The sequence below is a fragment of the Oncorhynchus nerka genome, linkage group LG2 (assembly GCF_034236695.1).
Source record: "Oncorhynchus nerka isolate Pitt River linkage group LG2, Oner_Uvic_2.0, whole genome shotgun sequence".
In the NCBI taxonomy this organism is placed as follows: Eukaryota; Metazoa; Chordata; class Actinopteri; order Salmoniformes; family Salmonidae; genus Oncorhynchus; species Oncorhynchus nerka.
In genome coordinates this window covers 44,546,882-44,574,545 of record NC_088397.1, presented here as the reverse complement: position 1 = coordinate 44,574,545, position 27,664 = coordinate 44,546,882, and the positions used below count along the sequence as shown (strand labels likewise).

Here is a 27,664-nt window from a genome sequence, read left to right as displayed (position 1 = left end):
TCTGTGATTGAAATTCACTGGTCGACTGAGGGACCTTACAGATAATTGTATGTGTGGGTTACAGAGATGAGAAAGTCCTTCAAATATCATGTTAAACACTATTATTCCACACAGAGTGAGTCCATGCAACTTATTGTGACTTGTTAAGACAAATGTTACTCCTGAATGTATTTAGGCTTGCGAAAACAAAGGCGTTGAATAGTTATTGACTCAAGACGTAATTCCACTTTGACATTATGGTGTATGTTGTAGGTTAGTGACACAGAATTTCAATTTAATTCCATTTTAAATTCAGACAGTAACACAACACAATTTGGAAAAAAGAGGTGTCAATACCTTCTGAAGGCACTGTATATATTAGAAAAGTACTTTGATACATACCGTATGACCTGACCTTTGACCCTCTCCTGACCCCAAGGATGGTGACCTTCTCTAATAATGTGGAGCCAGCCAATGGCTTCCTGGTGCGTTACCTGCACAGGAAGTTGATGGAGGCGGAGGACGAGCGGAGCCTGGCCAACGAGGACCTCCTCAGGGTGCTGGACTGGGTGCCCAAGCTGTGGTACCACCTGCACACCTTCCTGGAGAAACACAGCACCTCTGACTTCCTCATCGGTAGGAAAACATTCTGTTATAACTGGGAAATAATACACAAATATAAAGTTAGGTTACACTTTAATTGGATAGTCCCCTGTGGATGATCTACAGATCTAAATCTACATACTATCCAAATAAAGTGATATAAGTTATTTACTAGAGATCTGATTCTTGTCCATGGCCACAGACTGTGTATTTTGATTTGATGTGGTCATTAATATTATTTATTCTCTCTCTCTTGTGCTCTCCCTCTCTCTAGGCCCGTGTTTCTTCCTGTCCTGTCCTGTGACTGTGGAGGAGTTCCGCTCCTGGTTCATTGACCTTTGGAACCTCTCCATTATCCCCTACCTGCAGGAAGGAGCCAAGGATGGCATTAAGGTCAGACAGGTTTTACTGTCCTTGGTAGATGAATTATAGCCTGGTCCCAGATCGGTTTGTGCTGCATTGCCAACTGATATGGTCATTGTCACGTCAAACGTTTGGCGTGACGGCACAACCAGATCTGGGACCAGGCTAGGTGAATTGCAGGTAAAGTAAATGGATGGAGCAAAGATCTTGCAAGAAATAACACTCACACTTTTCTTTTCAAACTAGCACTGATTTTGCTGATAACTTCCTTAGAGGAAAAATTGACTTGTCTCACCTAGCTGTCTCACCTGTCTAATGCAATAACTGTAAGTCTCTCTGTATAAGAGCGTTTACTAAATTACTAAAATGTTAAATGTGCTCGGAGTATGACGTATTGTGGCTTTGTGCCACAGGTGCATGGTCAGAAGGCGGTATGGGAGGACCCAGTGGAGTGGGTGAGGGGCACCCTTCCCTGGCCCTCAGCCCAACAGGACCAGGCCAAGCTGTTCCACCTGCCTCCCCCCAGCATGACCTCTGGAGGCCCAGGCCAGCCCAGCGAGGCCTCGGCCAGGCCTCTTAATAAGGAGACCCCACCCAGCTCCATGGACACCCTGGACCCTCTGGTGAGACACTCGACTTCCCATATTTGTACCATGGGGTATGCAACTGTTGTCCTGGAGGTCCCACAGTGTGTGTATGATTTTGTTGTGGTCCAGCAACGATACACCTGATTCACCTACTGTGATAGTGGTCAAATTTGAACAATGTGATTTGTTGATTAGTTGAATCAGGTGTGCATAGCCCGAGCTGGGCTGGAGCAAAAGCCTGTGGTACCTGATTCCCAACCCTGCTGTAAGGCCTTCTCTGGCCTCGTCTGTATTTCAATTCTATTACTGTATGTCCTTGGAAGGCATCGTTGTCACAATACTGTACATTATATAGAGTTAATTTGAAATGCTTCACCTGTTCTGACCATTTCCCCCTCTGTCTGTTGTTCCAGATGGCTATGTTGTTGAAGTTGCAAGAGGCAGCCAACTGCATTGAATCTCCGGACAGAGAAACAATGGACCCCAGCCTCCCTACATTTTGAACGTCAACTACAACTGTAGACTCAAAACCTAGCCCTTCAAATAGCCCCTAAATATGTACCCCTATGTGAGCTCTAGTATACACAGTTCATAATATTCAGGAACAAAAACTCCAATATAGTTTTCTGCTCCTTTTGGACCTTATCTTTAATCTCCGCAAACAACAATCACACTACATATGGTTGAATGAGAAGCCATTTTGTTTTGATGTTTTGAAATTGTATTCAATCATGCCAAGTCATACCAACATATATTATAGCGAGAGAAAACATTTTTGATTTCTTGAACTAGAGGTTATATTCACAATACACAGTATAAAGTCTCTCTTTCTTTACTGAAGCCTTCTCTCTATCACTGCTACCCTCGATAGAAACAGGTGCTAATTATCGAGATAATAAGTATCACTCTTACTTTAGAAATGAATCCTCATCTCTCATTGGTCTAAGCAGGTGATTCTTCCAACAGCAAATTCAAATGACAAAATAGCACCATTCTTGCTTGTCAACTTTTGCTCAGCAACAGCAACATGGCCTGCAGTGTGCATGTACAATTAAGTCAGTTGGAGACCCCGTTTTTGGCTTATTGGAAAGAGTATGGCGGCATGTTGTATGGCTTGTCAGGTTGTATAGTCCTGGTCCTGAATACATATCCATCTATCAATCTTTGAAGGCCAAATCTTAGACATATGCAACTCTTTATACATAACCAGGTGAACTTGTTTTTGACTCTGTGACCAAACATACTGAATGCCTTAATAAATATATTCCTTATGATAACCTCAAGATGAACAGCAGTATACAACAGTGGTGCTTTGCTTCATAACCATCGCCTCAGAGCAGAGTAGTGAGTGCCAGGACATTGACTTTTTGCCCCCCACGCATAGTTCAGTGCAGTCCTGCACAGGTCAGTTTATTTTGGAGCCGCACCCGCCCCGTCCACATCATTTCCGAGCCTCACCCGATATCCGACATCGGGACAGATTTTCCTCTGCATAGAGTTGTTTCCGAGAGACGATCCATGACACTCCAAATGACATCAATTTGTTTGACTGTTTTTATGACTCCAGAGTAGAAAGGGAGAGGGGGATACCTAGGAAGTTGTACAAAAATGCATTCAACTGAGGTGTGTCTTCCACATTTACCCCTCAGGCTATTCCAATTCCCTGCAGGAATTCATTTGTCTGTTCAATGTTTGGATAAAATGAAACCATGCCATGAATTAAGGCCTATGTTCTTATTTTCACAATGCAATGTGGCACATTGACAACTCACATCGCCTTGAATAGGATCATATTTAATTAGCTTTCTTCTTACTTGACGAAAGCCTATAGCCGACATAACAAAACAATATCTTTACATTCAAACGTAAGTAAACATTTCCCATAACTGAATAGGCTGTAGGCTGCAAAAATAGTCTACATTCATCCAGTAGGCTATTGGCTACTCAAACGTTTACCAGCCTCACAGGACTAAACTGTATATGGCCTGCGTATGGTCTAAATAAATGAAAGCCTGAATTATTGTAATAATGAACTTATATTAACTGAATTAACATAAACAAATACCTGCTTGCACTTTTGCAGGCTGTGTCCATACCGGGTTGTTATCCTTGTCCACAATGACTTCAAAATCCTTCCAGACTGGGGATTTCAGTCACGCAGCACCTGTTTCCACGATGGTGTATTCCACCATCACAACCGTTGATAGGAAATGTGTTCATTCCACCCGCCAGCTGATTTTTTTTTTGCGGGTCAACTGTGGGGAGCCGTTGGTAGTTCAGGGTTGATTTTAATGTCACTTAACTATATTTGAGGGATAAAGAATGTGTTCCAGGTAGTCTAGATGGTGGGTATCAGGCTTCCATGGTCAAGTGAGCAAACAGGGTTGAACAGAGCAGCACACGGACACATGGTTATTTCCTTATGGTTAATATCTTTGCTTATCATTCATTGCAAAATGACAAATGCTGTCCACTCTAACCAACACATTTAAAGATGCCATCAGTACATACTAAATTTCAGCTTCTGTGGTACTAGTTCCTCATTTAGTTGCAAGCAGCATACATTTGAATTAATTTGACTGAACTGACATACAGCCATAGATTTGAAATCCAACTATCCGTTTGAAGATAGAAGGCCACACCAGCACTACCAACATATAAAATCAGGTATTACTAAGAAAGGGGAATAACGCATAAGCAACTACTATTTGCGTGTAGCTCAGATATTGCTTGTCTTTTATTTTGAATATGGTGAGGTATGGTCTAATCTATTCCACGACATGATTCGGTATAGTAAAATTTTGCTCAATGCTTTATTTCCAATATCGATTTCAGTTATTTTATCTACATTAGTTGCATGGCGCAAAAACCTAATATGCTGATCCAAATACTTTACTGTAATCTTGCATGTTGACAGTCTATTTTGGGGTCAGAGCATAAAAGTGCAAAAACAAAAAATGTACACGTGGATCTTTTACTCAATGTGGTAGCCGTATAACATCGCAGATCATTTAGGTGCTTTCGAATATACCCTTTTCCCAAAGCTACGGTCTCATTCCTTGTAGAAAACATGTATTTGGGCCTATTACCAAGACCCCGGCGTGAGTTGAACATCATTATTTAGAGTTCTCTGTTGCACCCCACAAATCCTTTTCGTCAGACACAGGTTTAACTCTGCTATTAATAACAGTCTTTCATCTACTGTAGCAACCAATGGTGCTCTCCCCTCTTTTTGACTGGTACTATTGCTTTGCTCGCCTTTGGTTTTAGGTTATGACCGTTCAGACACACAGCATAAAACAGAAGAATCATCTGTTTGCGCATAGCAATGATCAAGGACCATTCCCCACTTCGGAGGCATGGAACATAGAAAGATCGGTTGATCAAAACAAGATAGAAGTCAAAGACGATGTACATCTTTGTATAATGGGGTCATTATAGAGTATAGTGGGTTACGGCAGTGCTCTCAAAAGATACAACTGGCCATACTGGTTGATGCTGAAACAATGTAGGAGAATCAGTCTGTGTTTTGGGACTCTTCACACTAATGATGTATAATCCCTTTATCATAAGTCACCTGTGTATAAAGTGTCATTTAATGTCAGATTGCTTTCTTTGTACAACGGTTATCACAACTGAAAGAAATGGTGCACACTGTCACAAGGTCATTATTAAGCACAGTGCAACTAAACCACCGCGATGAAGTTAAAACATGGTACAATCCCATTTTTACTTCAGTTTTTTGGTATGCTTTTGCATCAAACTGTTAAACGACTCCATCTGATGACTTGAAGCGCATTGCTTTTGCAGCCTTGTGTGGTCACATTTTTACAAATTGAAAGGAATCCTTGAATAACCATATGTGTGAAAAGATGCCCCTTTGGCCAATCCATTTCACAATGACACCATGGCTGCGTTTACACAGGCAGTGCAATTCTAATCTTTTTGCCTAATTAGTGTAGAAAGAGTGGATCGGATTGGTCAAAAGACCAATAAGAGGAAAAAGATCCGAATTGGGCTGCCTGTGTTAACTCAGCCTACTAGACCCATATGAACCTTCTGTCATCTTAATGACTAGCCTCATTAACAACTCTGCATTGTTTTACCATTTAGAAGAGTATATTATACCCGTATCTATGTATGCAAGCAAACAAATGCCATTCTGCTCGTTCTTCATCTCATTCACTGGTCGTTGTGGCTGTTGCGCTGTCGTGCTGTGTGTTTTGCTAACTATCTTTTGTATCAGGACTATGCAGCAACTTCTACTGGTGTTGGCAATTAGAGAAAAGAAAATGGTCAAAATTGTTCTGAAAGCTAACAAACCCAGTCTTGCCCCAGTCTTGCAGTAAGTTGGACCAAATTATGATTATGAGATAGTTTTCCAGGCAGGGTTTGACTATGCCTTAATGTGAATTTTGATGCAAGTGTTGCATTGAGACAGAGTGAGTATGTAACCTTTGACAATGGAAGGGATGCTTTGTGTCAAACCTTGGTCCCACAAGACACCACCTGACCTTGAATTGGTGGGAAAAACCTGGACTTTAGCTCAGTGGGCTAACATACCCTTGTGGCGCACAGGAAACCCGGGTTTGAACTCAGGTTGGTCACTTGAGGGATATGATGTGTAGGTTAATAGAGTTTGTTGTCCAAAGGTTTAGTCCTGTATTACAGTTGGGCACAATTGAAATATTATCAAAGATCATAGGTCAACATAAAAACTTGATTTAAAAAAAAAAATCTAAGATAAATCAACATTTTTTATATCAGGGTCTTCAAAAAATCTTAAACAAATCTGAAGTTCTTGGAAATGAAGTATTTCCACTCGATGAAGGCCAATACAGGTTGCTGAATAGTCATAATTATTTTACAAAGCTTGTTACTGACTCACAATAAAAAATATAAAAACTGTAATAATGGTATCTAATGTCACTGACGGGCAAATGTGATGGATTTTTAAATGTTGTAAATGCATGCCAAATGAGTGTGTGAACAAAATATGTAATAGCATCAACGTATTGTTAGGGGTTCATTCTATATAGAAAATGCTTTTTCTTTTTAATATGCTGATATTTGATATTTCTTTTTCTAAGGAATCCTTTGTAAAATTTCATTTATCTATTTTGTACAGGATTTCATAATTGTAAACATTTGTACATAGTTCTGCATACTGTATGCGACAACAATCATTAAGGAAAACAAATAACTCCATAAAGGCCTATTACAAGATTAATAACTTATCACTCCAGAGTTGAGCCCAATACATGGAGAGGTAGGCATGCTTCTGAAATGACATTTTCATCCACCTATCGCTGTTCGTTCGTCAATAAAATCATGTCATATGTGATTTGTCTCATAATTGCGAAAATACTTCCTTTTAAAATGATGAAAACCATTTTGCAATCAAAGAGTGCTTGAGGTCTTTAAGAGCGGTCAGTGCGCATTTGGGTTGTGGCCTAACCATCATATCTGTGTATATCATAGTAATTTATCAGAACAAACACAGCAGTGAACTGGAAATGGAGTGAAACACAGGGTAAACCCCCTGCTCACCTAGGGGTCTCAAACTCATTTTGGCCCCCAGGGGCAGCATTCGTTCTTCATCAAGGTCCGAAGGGCCACACTGAAAAGTGGTTATATTTCCTTGCCGTCAAAATTTATAAAAAAATTAGTTCTCTATCGTTTTTGGAATATATAATACTCCCTGACTGTCTATCTTTCATTTCAGTGATTATTAGCTAGCTGGAAACAGTCAAGAAAATGTATGGATGTACAGTAGGTCCATTATCAGTTCAACATAGTTTTGATTTGGTTTTAGTCATTTTGTAAATATATTTAGTTCACCCCCCCACACAGAATTTTAAAATATATATAAAGCATTAATATAGATATATTTTTCACAAACCACCCGTGGGCCGGATTGGACCCCCTCTCGGGCCTAATGGTCCCTATTCTTACTAGAGTTACTGCTATTCGGAATCCTTGGTACGTCCCTACCCTGAACCGTAACTTTAACCATTTTAACATTTCAACTTCAACGGGGTAATGAAAGTGTTAGGATGTCCCTACTAGGTCTATAATAAGGTCCAAGATTCAGTCAAGTATCTGTTACAGACAATTCCTTAGGGGGTGGAGTCTGGGACCACTGTCTATATAGCCTGCCACTCCCTCTAAAGTGATGACTCTTTGAGGACTTACTGACTTTGGGAGTAGCAGAAACTGCCACCATGCCTGCGAAGCCTGCCCCTATCAAGAAGGCATCCCCGAAAGCGCCTGCTCCTAAGAAGGAGGAAGCACCTGCCCCTGCCCCTGCACCCGCGGAGGCGGCTCCTGCTGAAGTTGCTCCCCCTGTCGAGGTCGAAGCTCCACCAGCAGAGGCTGCCCCTGCCGAAGCAGCCGCCCCTGCCGAGGCTGCCCCTGCCGAGGCTGCTCCAACCGAAGAAAAGGCTCCCGCAGAACCTGCTCCTGAGCAGCCCAAAGCACCCACACCCCCTCCTCCAAATGGTAATGCAATAATGCTCCATGAAATGAGCCTCGGTTGGGCTTTTAGCAGAAACACGCGGGCTACTTTGTCATTTATGTCATTGATCTCCTCTCTGAATGGATGAGCCATGGTGACGTTTGTTTGGTGCGCAAGGGGCATACTTAACATTTTCATAAGTTCCCAGGAGTGCTAAAACTAAACGTTGACATGATTTGTTAATGGGTCTTTATAATTTACCCAATACTTCAATGGAGGTCATGGATCTTATGCCGGTCCCTTTGCCACTGGGTCTCTCCAAGAGCCTTCTATAAATAGCCTTACCATTTTTGGTCCAAAATGTAACTAACTCCCATTGCGCACCGCCAAAACCCCAGCAAAAATATTCCGTCACGTGACGTGTATTCCGAGAGAGTCTGTTCTTCCACATCATTTGGTTAAAAAAAATAAGCAACATTCGTCCATGATTGATTCATAAGAGAAAACGATAAAGCACTGAAGCCCCTACTTTTGAGATAGGCCTGAAGACTCATTACGGAAGACTTTGCAGAAGAATCATTGTGGGCGACATGACGACAAGCCTACAATGTGTTGTGCAAGTGGTTGTGTAAGGCAGGGGTTCCCAAACTCGAGGCCCCCCCCCCCTCTTGCATCGGGGAACAATTTTGTGGTGGTGGAACTCAGTCCGTCTTTAAACTTACTCTTGAAAGTCCCCACAGTTTAGGATCCACTGTCGTAAGGCTCTTGATAGCCTGACTACCTAGTCAAGTATTGCAACTGCTCGATATCTCACTGTATATGAGCTATTGATTAATGGTGATTCAGTGGACACCAAAGTTCTATCCTTTGTGTATCTTTGCGCGCATCCTGATTCCCTGGATAAAGCATTGTGCTTGGCCGTAGGTTACTCTCTAATGGTTCAGGAAGTAGCTTACATTGTGTGTCTTCAAACATAATAATCCATCCAGGAATAACACCACTACAGTCAACAGCTAGCAAACTAATATACCAATACCATATTACCAAAACTTTAACGTTAGCTGCTCTTGCTGAAGAGGCTCCTTCCCCACCTGAGGTGCCTGTTGAGCCGCCTGCTGAGCCAGAGGGTAATTCATGCATCACAATGCTGACAAGGCATACTTGAATTAGAGTGCATTCACTACATCATATATGTTTCAAACTATACTGAACAAAAATATAAAACGCAACATAAAGTGTTGGTCCCATGTTTTATGAGCTGAAATAAAAGATCACCGAAATTTTCCATACGCACAAAAAGCTTCTTGTGCACACGTGTTTACCTCCCTGTTAGTGAGCATTTCTCCTTTGCCAAGATAATCCATACACCTGACAGGTGTGGAATATCAATAAGCTGATTAAACAGCATGATTATTACATAGGCACACCTTGTGCTGGGGGACAATAAAAATATGCAGTTTTGTCACACAACACAATGCCACGGATGTCTTAAGATTTGAGGGAGCGTGCAATTGGCATGCTGACTGCCGGAATGTCCACCAGAACTGTTGCCAGAGAATTGAATGTTTTTCTCTATCATAAGCCACCTCCAAAATCGTTTTAGAGAATATGGCAGTACACCCAACCAGCCTCACAACTGCAGACCACTTGTAACCACGCCAGGCCAGGATCTCCAAGTCTGGCTTCTTCACCTGCTGATAGCTGATGAAATCAAGGACTCTATCTGTCTGCAATAAGCTCTTTGCTGGGCCTACGCTGAGGCACCATCCAAGGGTAAAGCCAAGAATAACAGATGTTTGTTTTGACTAGGCTACTTAACCTCTTTTACTGTAAGTTCTTGATCTCTACTCGTACTCGGGTACTTCCTATCCACATAACATTCTGCAACATCTTTTCATTTTGTAACATCTTTTGAAATGTTTAAAGTCAGCTTTTGCTCTAAACGCCTTGCTAATGTTTAATTAATAGCAGCCACCTCCACTGCTGCAGAGGAAAGCACCCCAGCTGCTGATGCTGAGGTTGTTGCCCACCCTGATGGTAACAGGCTCACTACCAATCCATAAGGAGCCAAGGGACTTCATCATATGCCACTTAATACAGATTTTCCTGTTTAGAATGATGGCAAATCATTTTTGGCTAACAGCACTAACTCACGAGTGGCACAGCGGTCTAAGGCACTGCATCTCAGTGCTAGAGGTGTCACGACAGATCCTGGTTTGATTCCAGGCAGTATTAGGGTTTGGCCGGGGTAGGCCGTCATTGTAAATGAGAATTTGTTCTTAACTGACTTGCCTAGTTAAATGGAAAAAAAGAGCTAGACGATCTCAATGATAATTGGGCATTTTGCCCATCCTGGAAGGTATGGCCTTATTTTCATGGTCCCTGATCTGTTTGTGCTGTCTGTCTTGCCAACTCCTCTGGTCATTATCATAAGAGTTAACAGATCTGGGACCAGGCTCTTATGTTATTTGAACTAATTCATTAGATGAATCTCTAACATTAAACACTAGCTGATGCTGCTGCAGCTACAGGTGCCTCAACCACAGAGGGATATGCCCCTGCTGCTGAAGGAGTAAACCCTGTTCATGTGAAATGGATCAATTATACCTTCACATCTGAATATGTCCAATTCCAATCCACTCCAAAATGGGATCATGAGAAGGTATAGTTAGTTTGGTATACATATAATCCATTCAAAGGTTTTTCCTGTCCATGTGACCTGACCAGGGGAACACTCCGGGCCCTAGTTAAAACCTAGTGCACCTTAGCAGATGGAATAGGTGAAGACTGTTTTCATCTCTCTACTGCATGAACAAAGAGGAGTTCAGTAAGAGATGGCATTGGAATGGATTATAGAATACTGCTCTCATACCTACTGCCTCTGACCTTTTATGTAAATGCACATTTAACATCAGCCGCTGCTGCCGAAGCAGCCTCCGTAGAGGAACCCCCAAAACACCTACCGCCCCCCACCCAAAGGTAAACCAACTCGACAGTCAGAGGAAAGATTGGTCAAACCGTTACGGGAGCTCTTCACACATTCTCCTATTACATTTTTAAAATAATTGATATGATAACCCAGTATCGTGTCCTCCAAGTTTCAAGTTGTACAATGTCTGCATTATTTTTGCATTTCTAAACAATGTGGAGCCCTTAATGCCATGTTTCCGTTGATATGATAACCCAATTAGGCTAACTATTTCCTCTTGCAACTCGAGTTGTACATTGTCTGAATTGTGTTAGCATTTCCAAACTAAATAGAGCCACATTACTTTGTTTTTGATTGATAATGTATAATCCAATAGGGCTAATATTTAATCTCACTTCCGAGTTGTACAATGCGTTGTCTGAATTGTGTTTGCGTTTCCCAACTGTAGAGCCCACCAGTGAGCCCTTGGAAGTGACAGTGGACGACAAGAGCGACACTTCAGTGACCATCACCTGGAGGCCTCCAAAGACCATTCCAGCCAACTCTGGCCTGGATGGGTACACTGTGGAAATCACCAAGGAGGGAAGTAAGTTATTCAAGCCCACTACCTTAACTAACCTTGTCCCAGATCTGTTTGTGCAGTCTTGCCAACTCCTATGGTCATGGGCGTGATCAATCTGATACCAGGCTACTATTTGACTACTAAGTTCTTTGAATGTTATGTTGTCCCATTGAATGTTGTACATTTCTGATATGCTTATAAGGTAAAATAGAGAATTAACCACAACCTTAGAAAAATGTTTATCGATTTGTTTTACTTAACACCATACGATGTGGCTGCGTTCCACTTTAAGCTGTTGCCATTTGAAATTATATTATTTGAGCTGGTCAGACCTATCAGTTGCACCTGTCCCCTGCATGTCACTAGATGATTTATACTGTACCTAACCTCTCCCTATAAGGAGAGAGGCATTACTGGCTGTGCCATGGACTAGCTGGTGCCTGCTTTTAGATCACAACCTTCTGCTAATGTCAGTAACAGACTCAAGTCAAAAAGAAATCATAGTAATGCAACTGCACATTTCACCTTGCAAATGTAATAATGCACCTGGAAAATGAAAATTTGAACATATGATATTCTTATTCATGAATCTCCTTCATTCATCAATTTAAAAATATGTTTTTGGGCCCAGATAGGAAGATAAGTCATGCCAATCCTTTCCATCCAAGTACTTCCCCTGATTCTCAGTCACCACTAGAAATATTATGTGTTGAAATATATGTCCTGTAGTTTACATTTTCACTCAGTGAAGAAGTGAAGATTCTCTGTATCTGTCTCAGTGTTTCTTAATTGTCCCTGCCTCTTTCACCGTGCTGTCTGCTCATTGTCTGATCATAAGGTGTACCTTGAAGGTCCTGTCAAATAAAATGACACAACTCATGAACTGAGCTATTAGCTGATACTTATTGCCCTCACTGTGTTCACTCTCCTGCCACAGTTCTATATTGTGCTAAGTTTGTTCACTCTCCTGCCACAGTTCTATATTGTGCTAAGTTTGTTCACTCTCCTGCCACAGTTCTATATTGTGCTAAGTTTGTTCACTCTCCTGCCACAGTTCTATATTGTGCTAAGTTTGTTCACTTTCCTGTCACAGCTGAAGACTGGAAAGTAGCCAACGAGGATCTGACCGTGTCCTGCCGTTATGTCATCAAGAACCAGACTACCGGCGACCGTCTGCTGATCCGGGTGGTTGCTGTAAACCCCGGTGGCCGCAGCCCCCCTGCTACCATCGCTGACCCTGTTCTGGTCAAGGAGGTTGGGGGTAAGCAAAGCCTGGACAATAGTCCTCACTCACAAACAGCCCTTAACTACTGTACTTCAGAAGCATGCCATGGTCCATTTCTTCCAACCAGCAGATGTGTGGGTTTTCTTCCATGGACTTCAAGTAGACAGTATTGTATTATTGGTACGGCAATAACAGCAAGTCCAAACTGTTTACGGTGGGCGGTGTCAGTCTTTATCGTTGAAATGGCTTTTAAAAGAGCTGACGTTGAAACAGCTAGGGAGAATCGGCTCCGCTTGATTTCAATCTCAGATATCCAACGGCTGTTGTCACATCCCTGGCCCGTTAGAATAATGCAACTGTTGCCTTCCCAGATTGTTGCCACCAAGAGTGGGGTAGAGATCCTCGGTCTAAGCTCCCCATTTGTAAAAGGATAAAAATACTACCTCCGACACCTTTTGGGTGCATGTTTTCACCTGTGTCTTCTTACTTTGTCTACTTTTTGTTTTCCTCAATGACAACCGTTAATGGTTAGTCAAGCCTCTTCATTTACAGCAATCATCCTGGAAGCAAGTGAATGTACTGTATACAGTGGCCCTGGATTTGGTGTTTTATCCAGAGTCCGATGTTCTGAATATACGGTAAAGTAGTTATATCAAAACCAAAGTAATTGGTAGACCTACGTTTTTATTTTTTTTATGAGAGTTGATTAAAACATTATTTATGTAAGCAAGGATCAGCAAATGTGTAATGGAGAATTTTAGTGGAGGGTAATGAAACCTGAACCCCAAGGACTTATACAGGGACTGGCCGAACCCCAATCGGAGTGTCACAGTCCTTGTACCACAGTCCCACCGTCAAACTTAGCCATTGGTCCACCAATAAAAGCATCTGGTTTACCACACAATGGAACGACCGCTAACTTTCCCACAAATCCTTGGAAAAATAGTTGGGACGTGTCTGCTATTAACACGGATTCAATTCGGAAGGTTTGGCATCAAGTTGACTCCCCGGTCAGAATGCGTGCTGGAGAGGTGTCAAGCCAACCCATGTAAGAGCGATGGAAACAAGTGCAATCTGTCGAGGGGGGTGGGGATGGGGGACATTCCAACGTGTCCACTCTACACAGAGGGGGTGGGGACAGGGGAGGGATCTAACGTCTCGTATGCCATCTAAGTCCTTTGAGACGACCAGGGACCCTGTGTTTATTTTGAAACATGCCACAGACTCTGACGGGGACAAGGCAGTTCTCTTTTGACCTGATCGCCGCATAAGGAGCGTCAAATCAGGACACTCCGCGGAGAAACACACCTAATTCTACCATGCCCATTCCCCAGTTGGTTGATTGTTTTGCTTTAAATACATGTTCTGATAGCAGCACATATTTCTGCCTAGAGCACTAGTGCATAGGTTTGTATGGGTGCAGGTGTGCAATTATATGAACATGAGTTATTTACAAATGTAAACCATTCTGTCCATGTTTTAACACAGTAAGCCGTTGGCTGTGAATGGTGTGTTTGTGGGGAACCCTATGGTCTTGGAGAATCTACAGTACAGTTGAGTGTGATTCTTACTGCAGCCTGTTTAACAGTGTGGGCTGGGGTAACTGTAGATCTACATCATGTGTTGCGACATGGCACGAGTTCAGATGGGACCTATTTAGAGCTCTGGTGAGTGACACTCCGCTAGACTCAGCAGGTGTTTGGTTCCCACCAAACTAGATCTGGTCTGGATGACTGGAGTGCAGGAGAATCTGTCTCGAAGCTGAAGGTACAGAGAGTGGGTTTTGAGGAGGTTGATTTTTATTCTTTCAGATACACATTCAATTGCTCGCTCTGAAGTATCTCTGAAGTGTCCTATCCATTGTGTGGGTCACAGTTTCAGAGTCATTTTACTTCTTTGAACAGGTTGATTATTATTATTCGTAAACATTTTTTTTCTGCCTGTAGCTCGCCCCAAAGTCCGCCTGCCTCGCTTCCTGAGGCAGAGGTATGTCAAGAAAGTCGGCGAGAAGATCAACCTTGTCATCCCCTACTCTGTGAGTTTGCATTATGAGATGGGAAGGCCTGGGAGTGTCTAAACCACATGAGCTGAGCAGGACCAAAACCATTGGGCCCTAGCTATAGACTACAACTATGGGCTAGAGGTTTTTCACACTAATGATGTGAAATGATGTGAAATGACTTGATGTTGTAGCATGCGTCCATACAGATGGAAGCTAAGGCAATTGATTGAGCCTTGTGTTCTTTACTTTCCTAGGGTAAACCTAAGCCAGTGGTTAGCTGGTTAAAGGATGGACAGCCCCTCGACTCCAAGAGGGCCAACATCCGTACATCTGACAGAGACAGCATCCTGTTCATCCGTCAAGCAGAGAGGGGGGACTCTGGCTCATACGAAATGTGCGTGAAGGTGGACGACTTTGAGGACAAAGCTGCTATCATCATCCAGATTATTGGTCAGTCAAATTCTATTAGACTATCCAACCTTCTTTTCATTTCCAAAACAGATGATGACACAGCATTAGCGTGTCAAGAAATACAGCTGAAGTCAGAAGTTTACATACACTTAGGTTGGAGTCATTAAAACTCGTTTTTCAACCACTCCACAAATTTCTTTTTAACAAACTATTGTTTGCAAGTCGGTTAGGACATCTACTTTGTGCATGACACAAGTCATTTTTCCAACAATTGTTTACAGACAGATTATTTCACTTATAGTTCACTGTATCACAATTCCAGTGGGTCAGAAGTTTACATACACTAAGTTAACTGCGCCTATAAACAGCTTGGAAAATTCTAGAAGATGATGATGTTATGGCTTTAGAAGCTTCTGAATGGCTAATTGACATTATTTGAGTCAATTGGAGGTGTATCTGTTTAAGTATTTCAAGGCCTACCTTCAAACTCAGTGCCTCTTTGCTTGGCATAATGGGAAAATGTATTTTTGGAGAAATGTCCTCTGGTCTGATGAAACAAAAATAGAACTGTTTGGCCATAATGACCATCGTTATGAAGCATGGGTGTGGCAGCATCATGTTGTGGGGATGCTTTGCTGCAGGAGGGACTGGTGCACTTCACAAAATAGATGGCATCATGACGAAGGAAAATTATCTGGATATATTGAAGCAACATCTCAAGACATCAGTCCGGAAGTTAAAGTTTGGTCGCAAATGGACCCAAGCATACTTCCAAAATTGTGGCAAAATTGCTTAAGGACAACAAAGTCAAGGTATTGGAGTGGCCATCACAAGCCCTGACCTCAATCCTATAGAAAATTTGTGGACAGAACTGAAAAAAGCATGTGTGAGAAAGGAGGCCTACAAACTTGACTCAGATACACCAGCTCTGTCTGGAGGAATGGACCAAACTTATTGTGGGAAGCTTGTGGAAGGCTACCTGAAATGTTTGACCCAAGTTAAACCATTTAAAGGCAATGCTACCAAATACTAATTGAGTGTATGTAAACTTCTGACCCACTGGGAATGTGATGAAAGAAATAACAGCTGACATAATTAGTTCTCTCTACTATTATTCTGACATTTCACATTCTTAAAATAAAGTGGTGATCCTAAAACAGGGAATTTTTACTAGGATTAAATGTCAGGAATTGTGAAAAACTGAGTTGAAATGTATTTGGCTAAGGTGTATGTAGACTTCTGACTTCAACTGTAGCTATATTTTGGTCATCACTAGGGCCAGGAGGTGTTTCTGGTCAGGTCTTAACTGATCTGGAGAGTGATCAAGTTTTTTGTGAGTCTACTGATACTAATGATGCAACCCATATTGAACCATGTGTCTCGGTGCTTGCTCTCCCACAGAGTTGCCCGGGCCACCAGCCAGCATTAAGATTGTGGATGTCTGGGGATTCAACGTTGCTTTGGAGTGGACCGTACCCAAAGATAATGGTAACACAGAGATCACAGGCTACACTGTCCAGAAAGCTGACAAGAAGACCGGGGTGAGAAACCCTCTTGCTTACCATACAATGTAATAATGAATGACATACTGAGTCATTCACAACTTCTGTAGCCCTCTCGTCTACACAATTCCCATTGATTGAGCAGCAAATATATTCCCTGTAATCAAATACAATCCCCCAAAATGTTATTTAAAAGTACATCTCAGTATACTTTACACCCAAAAATTGTCTTCCAAAAGAAAATACAATATGTGTAATAAAAGGCCATTGAAATGTTATTAATACTCATATGGTCTCTTGCCCAGGACTGGTTCAACATTTTGGAGCACTACACCAGACTAAACGCCACCATCTCAGACCTCATTATGGGCAACACCTACACCTTCAGGATCTTTGCAGAGAACAAGTGCGGACTCAGTGAGGAATGTGCCATGACCAAGGGAGAAGCCACCATTGTGAAGGAGGGTGAGACACTCTCCACACCACCCTTAAAAAAAAGAGTCCCTTACAAAAAAAGAAACATGAGAAAATCACACGTGAAAATAACATTTATTTATATATATACATACACCCACCAGTCAAACTAATTCAAGGGATTTTCTTTATTTTTTACTATTTTCTACATTGTAGAATAATAGTGAAGACATCAAAACTATGAAGTAACACATATCGAGTCGTATACTAACCAAAGAAAGTGTTAAACAAATCAAAATATATTTTAGCTTCTTCAAAGTAGCCACTCTTTGCCTTGGTGACAGTTGTGCACACTCTTGGCATTCTCTCAACCAGCTTCATGGGGAATTCTTTTCCAACTGTCTTGAAGGAGTTCCCACATATGCTGAGCACTTGTTGGCTGCTTCTCCTCTGGGGTCCAACTCATCCCAAACCATCTCAATTGCATTACGGTTGGGTGATTGTGGAGGCCAGGTCATCTGATGCAGCACTCCATCACTCTCCTTGGTCAATTAACCCTTACACAGCCTGGTGGTGTGTTTTGGGTCATAGTCCTGTTGAAACAAATGATAGTCCCACTAAGTGCAAACCAAGACGGTAAGGCGTATTGCTGCAGAATGCTGTGGTAGCCATGCTCGTTAAGTGTGCCTTGAATTCTAAATTAATCACTGACAGGGACACCAGCAAAGCACCCCCACACCTCCTCTATGCATCTCACAAAGACACGGCGGTTGGAACCAAAAATCTCTAATTTGGACTCATCAGACAAAAGGACATATTTCCACTGGTCTAATGTACATTGCTCGTGTTTCTTGTAGTCTTCCTTTCCTGTGGCAGTCCTCATGAGAGCCAGTTTCATCATAGCGCTTGATGTTTTTTTGCGACAGCCCTTGAAGAAATTTGAAAAGTTCTTGAAATTTTCCAGATTGACTGACCATGTCTTAAAGTAATGATGGACTGTCATTTCTCTTTGCTTATTTGAGCTGTTCTTGCCATTAGATGGTATTTTACCAATAGGTCTATCTTCTGTATACCTTCTCACAACACAACTGACTGGCTCAAATGCATTAAGAAGGAAAGAAATTCCGCAAATTAACAAGGCACACCTGTTAATTGAAATGCGTTGCAGGTGACTACAGTACCTCATGAAGCTAGTTGAGAGAATGCCAAGAGTGTTCAGAGCTGTCATCAAGGCAAAAGGTGGCTTGATTTCTTTAACACTGTTTTGGTTACAACATGATTCCATATGTGTTATTTCATAGTTTTTATATCTTCACTATTATTCTACAATGTAGCAAATAGTAACAACTCTGGAATGAGTAGGTGTGTCCAAACTTAACTGGTACTGTGTATATATATTTTTACATGCCATTTTCATGAGTCAGATACATGGTTTTCGGACACGCGAATTTGTCATGTGAACAAATCATATGTAAAAAAATATATATTATAATAATGTGGGAAAAGCAGACACATTGTTTTCAGACATGTGAAGTTTAAAATGGATTTTCACATGACTCAGGCACATTTCCCTGTTTCTCAACATTTCACATGTGATTATATAAGTTTCACATGTATGCTTTTATAACACGGGTAGGATTAGAACCCAGGTGTCCAACGGGAGATGCCAATGTCTTTACCATTTGACCATGAGGGCCAACACTATTTAGAAGTCGTAGGCGGGGCTACCTCATCACGTGACCATTAGCAACCATGACCGACTCAAGTCCGCTTTTCACATTGTGTCAACCATGGGTATCAACAATAACAAAAAACTGTAACCGAGTTTATCACAGGATTTGCTGTGATTCATAGTTTGCTCAAGTTGAGTTGTCATTTTAGATTTTTGTTTATACAAATAGCAGTACATGAACATTGCTGTTCTGATTTTATCCAAAGTAACGGTTAGCAAAATCAGGTAAATTGTTTAACAAACTTAGTTTAACCTTAAAGTCAACTTGTTTTGACATCGTATTGCTGATTTGAGCTATATAGACTCATGTATTTTGGATGTTTTCAGTGTATTTTAAACGCTTTCAGACATTGCAATAAGAAAATTGAGCACAAAAATGATTTCAGTTAATGACTTTGGTTAACTGATTAACTTCGACAGTGCTAATTTTGACATGTTAAAAAGGATAAATAAGGAGACACGGAGCCCTAGTTTCTCAGTTCTTTTCACTGAGCTTCTTCCAACGATCAGTGATCAACATATGAAGGAGAGAGGCGTGTGCTTGCAGCTGTAACACTCCGAATTGATGGCTCAAGAATAAGAAATTATACCGTTTAACACACTTGAATGATTATTCACAGAATGCCATTAAATAATGAGCAATTCCATATGTGGAAACATTTCTACTGCAACATGTTACCCCACTTTTTTCACATGTGAGGAGAATAAACACTATTTCACTCCACATGTGAAAGTTAGATTTTCACATAATTGTTTTTTAAATGTGAAACCTCTAATTCAATTTTCACGTGATAGATTTTTTTGATGTGAACTTGAAATTCTACATTTGAATGTGAGCTTTTCAAAGTTCTTCACGTGAAACTGCATATCCGATTTTCACATTACATATTTACAACGTGAAACAGCAAATTTCACATATGCAACTACAATTCACATGTGATGTGAAAATGTTTTTCTTCTCACATCTGAAAGGTGGTGTTAACTTGTGAACTTGTGAAAATACGGTTTCATGTAAAAACAGCTATTTTACATGGTTTTTTAAACGGGTCCCCCACAACGTTAGAGAATGTTAGAACGAGTGGAACAATAAAGTCTTCTTGTAGTTGCCCCCATTTAGAACCTAATCCATGCTTGTCTCATTATTTTTCAGTTATTGACTACAAACCTACCCCGTTCGTAGAGCATGACTTCACCGAGGCTCCCAAGTTCACCACTGTTTTGAACGACAGGTCCACCACTGTTGGCTACAGCACCAAGCTGCTGTGCTCTGTGAGGGGATGCCCCAAGGTAAAACTTAGGTTGTTAATGAGGTTGTAACTGTAGGTTGTTTATGAAATGGACACCTGTCGGCTAGGCTAGCAGAACTGCATTTGTTAAGGATACCCATTAGCCAAGGCAGCAGCTTCTCTTCCTGGGGTCCAGCAACATTAAGGCAGTTATATATTATTAAAAATATTACATTAACACTTTTCACAGCACATTAAGTGTGTGAACTCATGCCACTACTTTACTACCACATAAATACAATACAAAATCCATGTGTACATGTGTGTAGAGTGCATGTCTTATGTGAATATGTAAACGTGTGTGTGTCTCCACTGTTCCATAAGGTGTATTTTTAACTGTTTTAAATCTGATTCTACTGTTTGCATCAGTTACCTGATGTGCACACACAGACACAGACACGCATAGTCTATGGAAGGAGGGTTTTTTAGTCTCTTTGTTAGCCTCCTGCATATTTTAGGCTGGGTATCTGTATAAGCACTTTGTGACAACTGCTGATGTAAGAACGGCTTTATAAAAACAATTTATTGATTGATGTCTGAGCCTCCAGCTTAGCCTGTCCCCTTCCCTCCCACTAGATCCACTGGGTTGCCAGTCGCCACAGCAGAGCAGCATTTTTTATTGAACCTTTATTTAACCAGGCAAGGCAGTTAAGAACAAAGTATTTACAATGAAGGCCTACCCCGGCCAAACCCTAACGACGCTGGGCCAATTGTGCACCGCCCTATGGTTCTCCCAATCACACCCGGTTGTGATACAGCCTGGAATCGAACCAGGGTCTGTAGTGACGCCTCTAGCACTGGGATGCAGTGCCTTAGACTGCTGTGTCACTCAGGAGTTGAACATGCAGCTCCGTATAGGGTTAGGTTATGATAGTCTCCCTCTGAGTGGAACCTTGGACTCCTAGCCGACTGGGCTGTAGTGGGTGTGTGGCAGAGAGGAGGGGGTGGAGGGGTCAGATGTGTTACATTCCTACCCTGAGGGGATCATGGGGGGCCTTTACACTGACCCTTACAAAAGAACAAGTCAAATTTGCAGTTTCATATGTTGAGTTTAAATTTAAATATTACATTTAGACTTCACATGTTAACACCACCTTTTCACATTTGAGGAGAACAACATGTTTTCACCTCACGTGAATTGCAGTTTCACATGTGAAAGTTAACATATAAAACTGCAACTTTCACATTTGAAAAAAAATCTCACTTTGAAATGTAGAATTGCATTTTCGCATTCACTTGTGAAAATCACATTTTTCGTTTCACCTGAAAATCTTTCACTTGTGGAATTGCAGATTCACATGTGGGGTTGAAATGATATTATTCTCCTCACGTGAAAAGATGGTGTTAACATGTTGCAGTAGCAATATTTATTTTGTGCATGACACAAGTCATTTTTCCAACAATTGTTTACAGACAGATTATTTAACTTATAATTCAACGTATCACAATTCCAGTGGGTCAGTAGTTTACAAAGTTCTTGTTATCAAACTATAGTTTTGGCAAGTCAGTTAGGACATTACTTTGTGCATGACACAAGTCATTTTTCCAACAATTGTTTACAGACAGATTATTTAATTTATAATTCACCGTATCACAATTCCAGTGGGTCAGAAGTTTACATACACTAAATTGACTTGAAAATTCCAGAATATGATGTCATGGCTTTAGAAGCTTCTGATAGGCTAATTGACATAATTTGCGAATTGTAGGTGTACCTGTGGATGAATTTCAAGGCCTACCTTCAAAATCAGTGCCTCTTTGCTTGACATGGAAAAATCAAAAGATATCAGCCAAGACCTCAGAAAAAAGAAAATGGTAGACCTCCATGTCTGATTCATCCTTGGGAGCATTTTCCAAATGCCTGAAGGTACCACTTTCATCTGTACAAACAATAGTGAGCAAGTAGAAACACCATGGGACCTCGCAGCCGTCGTACCACTCAGGAAGGAGATGCGTTCTGTCTCCTAGAGATTAACGTACTTTGGTGCGAAAAGTGTAAAGAACAACAGAAAGGACCTTGTGAAGATGCTGGAAACGGGTCCAAAAGTATTTTTATCCACAGTAAAACTAGTCCTATATCGACATAACCTGAAAGACCGCTCAGCAAGGAAGAAGCCACTGCTCCAAAACCACCATAAAAAAGACAGACTACAGTTTGCAACTGCATATGGGGACAAAGATCGTACTTTTTGGAGAAATGTCCTCTGGTCTGATGAAACAAAAATACAACTGTTAGGCCATAATGACCATCATTATGTTTGGAGGAAAAAGGGGGAGGCTTGCAAGCCGAAGAACACCATCCCAACCGTGAAGCACAGGGGTGACAGCATCATGCTGTGGGGATGCTTTGCTACAGGAGGTACTGTTGCACTTCACAAAATAGATGGCATCAAGAGGGGGAAAATTATCTGGAAATATTGAAGCAACATCTCAAGACATCAGTCAGGAAGTTAAAGCTTGGTCGCAAATGGGTCTTCCAAATGGACAATGACCCCAAGCATTCTTCCAAAATTGTGGCAAAATGGCTTAAGGGCAACGAAGTCAAGGTATTGGAGTGGCCATCACAAAGCCCTGACCTCAATCCTATAGAACATTTGTGGGCAGAACTGAAAAAGTGTGTGCGAGCAAGGAGGCCTACGACCCTGACTCAGTTACACAAGCTCTGTCAGGAGGAATGGGCCAATATTCACCCAACTTATTGTGGGAAGCTTGTGGAAGACTACCCAAAATGTTTGACCCAAGTTAATCAATTTAAAGGCAATGCTACCAAATACTAATTGAGTGCGTGTAAACTTCTGACCCACTGGGAATGTAATGACAGAAATAAAAGCTGAAATAAATAATTCTCTCTACTATTACTCTGACATTTCACATTCTTAAAATAAAGTGGTGAGCCAAACTGACCTAAAATAGGGAATGTTTACTAGGATTAAATGTCAGGATTTGTGAAAAACTGAGTTGAAATGTATTTGGCTAAGGTGTATGTAAACTTGACTTCAACTGTATGTCACCATCAAAAGAAAGGGCTTAATTTCCCCCTAGAAACCAACACTACACTACAAAAGTATGTGGACACGCCTTCAAATTAGTGGATTTAGCTATTTCAGCCATACCTGTCGCTGACAGCTGTATAAAATTGAGCACACAGCCATACAATCTCCATAGACAAACATTGGCAGTAGAATGGCCTGTACTGAAGAGCTCCTTGACTTTCAACTTGGCACTGTCATGCCACCTTTCCAACAAGTCAGTTTGTCAAATATTTTGCCCTGCTACAGCTGCCCCGGTCAACTGTAAGTCCTGTTTTTGTGAAGTGGAAACTTCTAGGAGCAACAACGGCTCAGCAGCTTAGTGGTAGGTCACACAGAAAGGGACCACTGAGTGCTGAAGTGCGTAGCATGTAAAAATCATCTTTCCTCGGTTGCTACACTCACTACCGAGTTCCAAACTGCCTCTGGAAGCTACGTCAGCACAAGAACTGTTCGTTGGGAGCTTCATAAAATTGGTTTCCATGGCCAAGCAACCGCACACAAGCCTAATGCTTCGAACACACTGACAGCGTTGTTGTGCAAAATAGTATGCAGCATCATCTGGCTATGTATGCATCAAAAAGTTCAACATTTGATGCATACATTCGATAAATCCAACGTATGCACCACACCGAACGCACTGCAACAGCCTCTGCAATGCAATGCTGCAAGGCAAACGTAGAGTTTCCTTGGAAATGAATGTAATTCTGGTGTATCAAAACGAAAATGACGCTGTCGGTGTGATCGACGCGCTAGATCACCTTGCGCAATGCCAAGCTTCGGCTGGAGTGGTGTAAAGCTCTCCGCCATTGGACTCTGGAGCAGTGGAAACGCGTTCTCTGGAGTGATGAATCACGCTTCACCATCTAGCAGTCCGACGGAAGAATCTGGGTTTGACGGATACCAGGACAACGCTACTTGCCCGAATGCATAGTGACAACTGTAAAGTTTGGTGGAGGAGGAATAATGGTCTGGGGCTGTTTTTCATGGATCGGGCTAGGCCCCTTAGTTCCAGTGAATTAACATTTTTACGCTACAGTATACAATGAGATTCTAGATGAATATGTGCTTCCAAAGTAGTGGCAACAATTTGGGGAAGGCCCTTCACTGTTTCAGCATGACAATGCCCCCATGCCCAAGCAAGGTCCATACAGAAATTGTTTGTCGAGATCGGTGTGGAAGAACTTGACTGGCGTGCACAGAGCCCCCACTTCAACCTCATCGAACACCTTTGGGATGAATTGGAATGCCGACTGCGAGCCAGGCCTAATTTCCCAACATCAGTGCCTGACCTTAGTAATGCTGAATGGTATTCTTGTGGCTGAATGGAAGCAAGTCCAAGCAGCAATGTTCCAACAACTAGTGAAAAGCCTTCCCAGAAGAGTGGAGCAGCACAGGGGGTACAAACTGCTGTTGTAGCAGAAAAGGGGGTACAAACTCCATATTAATGGCCATGATTTTGGAATGTGATGTTCGACGAGCCATGTAGTGTATGTCCCCTTTGCGATGCGCTGATCATTGTAGGATTTTAGTATCGTGCATAGTAATACATGCTCCAAGTACACGAAAGCTGAAATAAACAATTGATATGAAACGTATAAATCACATGTCATTGCAGCCTAAGATCATGTGGATGAAGAACAAGATGATTCTCAACAACATGGACAACCCCAAGTACAGGATGATCAGCACAGGGGGCATCTGCACCCTGGAGATCCGTAAGCCTGGCCCATACGACGGTGGTGAGTATGTCTGCAGAGCCGAGAATACACTGGGGAAGGTCGACACCGGCTGCAAGCTGGAGGTCAAAAGTAAGTTGTTGTGGTGAAAAAATAAATAGCTTTCACTTGTCTTTTCCTGCTAGTACTGTCTCTTCTAGTAGGATAACTTCTTTGTTGAGAAAATTGTACTTACTATGACTGTGTGACTGTGGTATGTGGTTGTCTCAACTTAAGTAACTAACTGTAAGTCTCTCTGGATAAGAGCTTCTGCTAAATGACTAAATTATCAAATGTAAAAGTAACTTAATTTCGAACATCCTGGGCACACTCGGCTTGAATCAACGTTGCATCCACGCCATTTCAAAAAAATTACATTAAATCAACGTGGGATAAAAGTTGAATTGATGTCTGTACCTAGTGGGAAAGTGCTTTCTCATACATGGTTTTACCCGAGGAAGAAGTCTCGCAAAGTATGAAGCGAGTTCATCTATAACATAGACCATGCTTTTGTAATCAAATGTATTTCTACTTTTAGTGGTGTTATATATTATTCATTATCCATGCAAATTTAGACACTCGATATTTGCCGTATTTGAAATCAGGCTGTGTGGAAATATTGCTATTTGTTCATGATCACTAAATGACTTATATTTACCTCAACAGAGCCTTTGCATGCAGACACTGACAAGGACGAGTAGGAACAGTAAATGCACATGCATACAGGTCAGTCACTCTTATTGGCATGAATAATTTACAAGGCCCGAATTCAGAAGTTGACTGAATCAATAAATAAAAGGCCACTTTGTTTCAAAATATACTTATTTAATATCTTTATTAAAAGAAAGAAATATCCATCATGGCCTTTCATCTGCTTTGACTTTGGTCTTATTGGAGAGAGAGTTTATATGTACCCATATTATCACCTAAAATGTTGCACCAACATTTATTTTAATATGTACCAAAGTCTATTTGAGTCCTGGTGTGACGTACATATTCTCCAAGGCTGGCCTTACATGGTGAGCCCTAAAGTGGGAGGTGGAAGGTGGCCTCTGCAATTGCAAGGGTCTGAGTGCTAATCCTATCTGCTGCTCATAAAATAGTCCTGTAATGGCTCCATATACAGTGGAGTTGCACTCAGTTGGGGGACGACATAATTTCATTGACTCGGCATAGCGGGCCCATTAGGGACCAGCGAGACACTGCAATTTACTACCAGGATCCACAGCATTGCAAGCAGCTTTTCACCCACCAAGGTGTTGAGTATCCCCGTGGAGATTCAATCAGCTCTGTTCACTTGCAAAAAAAAAAAATATATATTTTAAACTGGCTGCAATTTTTATTTTTTATGTTGGAATATACATTTTGTAGACCTGCTACTGCAGTTCTAACCACCACAGTTGGCTAAATATGGCATGTGAATTGACACCTGTTCTTTACATCCGTTACAGTCCCAAATTAGAAGAAGGTGGAATGAGGCCTTTACAAAAAGGTGAGGTGGTCTTTATAAGCTCTAAACTGTACTTTCTCTCTTTTGATGTGAAATATGTCGAGACATTAAATAAATTTCGGTGAGTTTTAAAGTTATATATGCCACTTGTTTTTCTATAGGATGGTTCTGGATGCTGGAAAAAAACATGTACATATGACTGACTGGAGAGAACAAACAATGAAATGGTTCATGTCTACAACCGCTGTATCCTACCCTTTCCTATATTTATGACGATTTTGTTTTTGTTGCCTTTATTTATTTTTCTTCCTTAGTACTCTCTGGTATAGAGTTCATATCCATGTCCACAACCAACTCAGATGTCAACAACTGTCTGTCACATTGTAATTCTGAATAGGTCTCCATTATATAGAGCAAATCGATTGTTACTGATTGGAGATTAAAGATGTAAAACCTCGGAATGTGTTACAATATTTTTGATTTAATGCCTTTCTTTTGTTGAATAAACCTACAATTGAATAAACCTTCTCTAAGCTGAAGTAAAAATTACAATGGGTCGATCGAAAACATTCTGTACTTATTGTGGAAGAGGAAAAGTTATGGCAAGGTCAGCAGATTATTTCCTTACAAGGATTTTGTCATGTATTTGTATAATATACAGTATGTGTATGTGCAGTACACAGTAGTCACTCTTTAACTTGTTTATCACATGATATGATCTGATATTACAGTGGCATTTTATGGGTTGAATCCAAGCTGATCAGGTATCAGTCTACACACTGTCCTGGCACTCGATTAATCTCCTATGAATCCAGCCAAGAAGAATACAGAACTGAAAAAAAGAAAACAGGGCAACAACACCCCTGCTAAATCAAGAGGCAGAAGAGCGTGTCCACACTTGGGCACTTTGGCTCACACACAAAAAGGTACAAGTGTAGCAACAGTATGACTGGCCCTCCAGCGGGCTATGTAACTGTTTCATCCTCACACAGTCATGGAGTTAATGGCATAGTGATAAGAGGCTGTGTTGCCAGAGATATGTAGATTGTTGCCAGTGATGACAATATGAAGCATTTGGATATGGTTGCTGGATGACATTATGTCTTTAAGAGAGTTAGAGAGAGAGGCGACCAGTGTCTGAAAGCAGGGTTGGTACAAGAGAACCACTCAACAACAGCTCCCTCTAGTGTCCTTACCATGTTTTTAAGGTTAAAAGTTGGATGACAAAAACATTGACTATCTGGGTTGAAATGACGTGTAAAACCATTAAAAATAATAAATGTAGGGAGTAGATCAACTTTAATATTGCAGATTGTGGCTTCTATCAGTGTAATTATCTGTGTCCTTTCCAATCCCCCATATATTTCTTGTTAAATATATATTTTTTATGTATAATTGGAGAAAACGAATGAACA

The 27,664-nt window shown here is 41.3% G+C and overlaps 2 protein-coding genes across 13 annotated transcripts in view; both read left to right on the top strand.

Annotated features, from left to right (window-relative positions):
* Positions 1 to 6,876, top strand: part of nav1b (neuron navigator 1b) — a 128,730-nt gene extending 121,854 nt beyond the window's left edge. For 11 of the 12 annotated variants that reach the window (XM_065026589.1, XM_065026587.1, XM_065026622.1 and 8 more), the window contains 4 exons: positions 419 to 615; positions 857 to 975; positions 1,359 to 1,568; positions 1,946 to 6,876. In XM_065026589.1, coding sequence (XP_064882661.1) covers positions 419 to 615; positions 857 to 975; positions 1,359 to 1,568; positions 1,946 to 2,035 — 616 coding nt within the window. In that variant the 3' untranslated portion in view covers positions 2,036 to 6,876. The remainder of the gene's footprint in view (positions 1 to 418; positions 616 to 856; positions 976 to 1,358; positions 1,569 to 1,945) is intronic. The other variant, XM_065026596.1, reaches the window with a different exon arrangement.
* An 827-nt stretch (positions 6,877 to 7,703) lies between these two features.
* Positions 7,704 to 26,706, top strand: LOC115135718 (myosin-binding protein H-like). The gene is made up of 12 exons (XM_029670732.2): positions 7,704 to 8,033; positions 11,367 to 11,504; positions 12,574 to 12,741; positions 14,652 to 14,740; positions 14,962 to 15,157; positions 16,520 to 16,659; positions 16,926 to 17,085; positions 19,917 to 20,053; positions 24,700 to 24,892; positions 25,466 to 25,525; positions 26,251 to 26,291; positions 26,411 to 26,706. The coding sequence occupies exons 1-10, from the start codon at positions 7,757 to 7,759 to the stop codon at positions 25,498 to 25,500; spliced, it is 1,533 nt and encodes a 510-aa protein (XP_029526592.1). The 5' UTR covers positions 7,704 to 7,756; the 3' UTR covers positions 25,501 to 25,525; positions 26,251 to 26,291; positions 26,411 to 26,706.
* Positions 26,707 to 27,664: the final 958 nt, after the last annotated feature.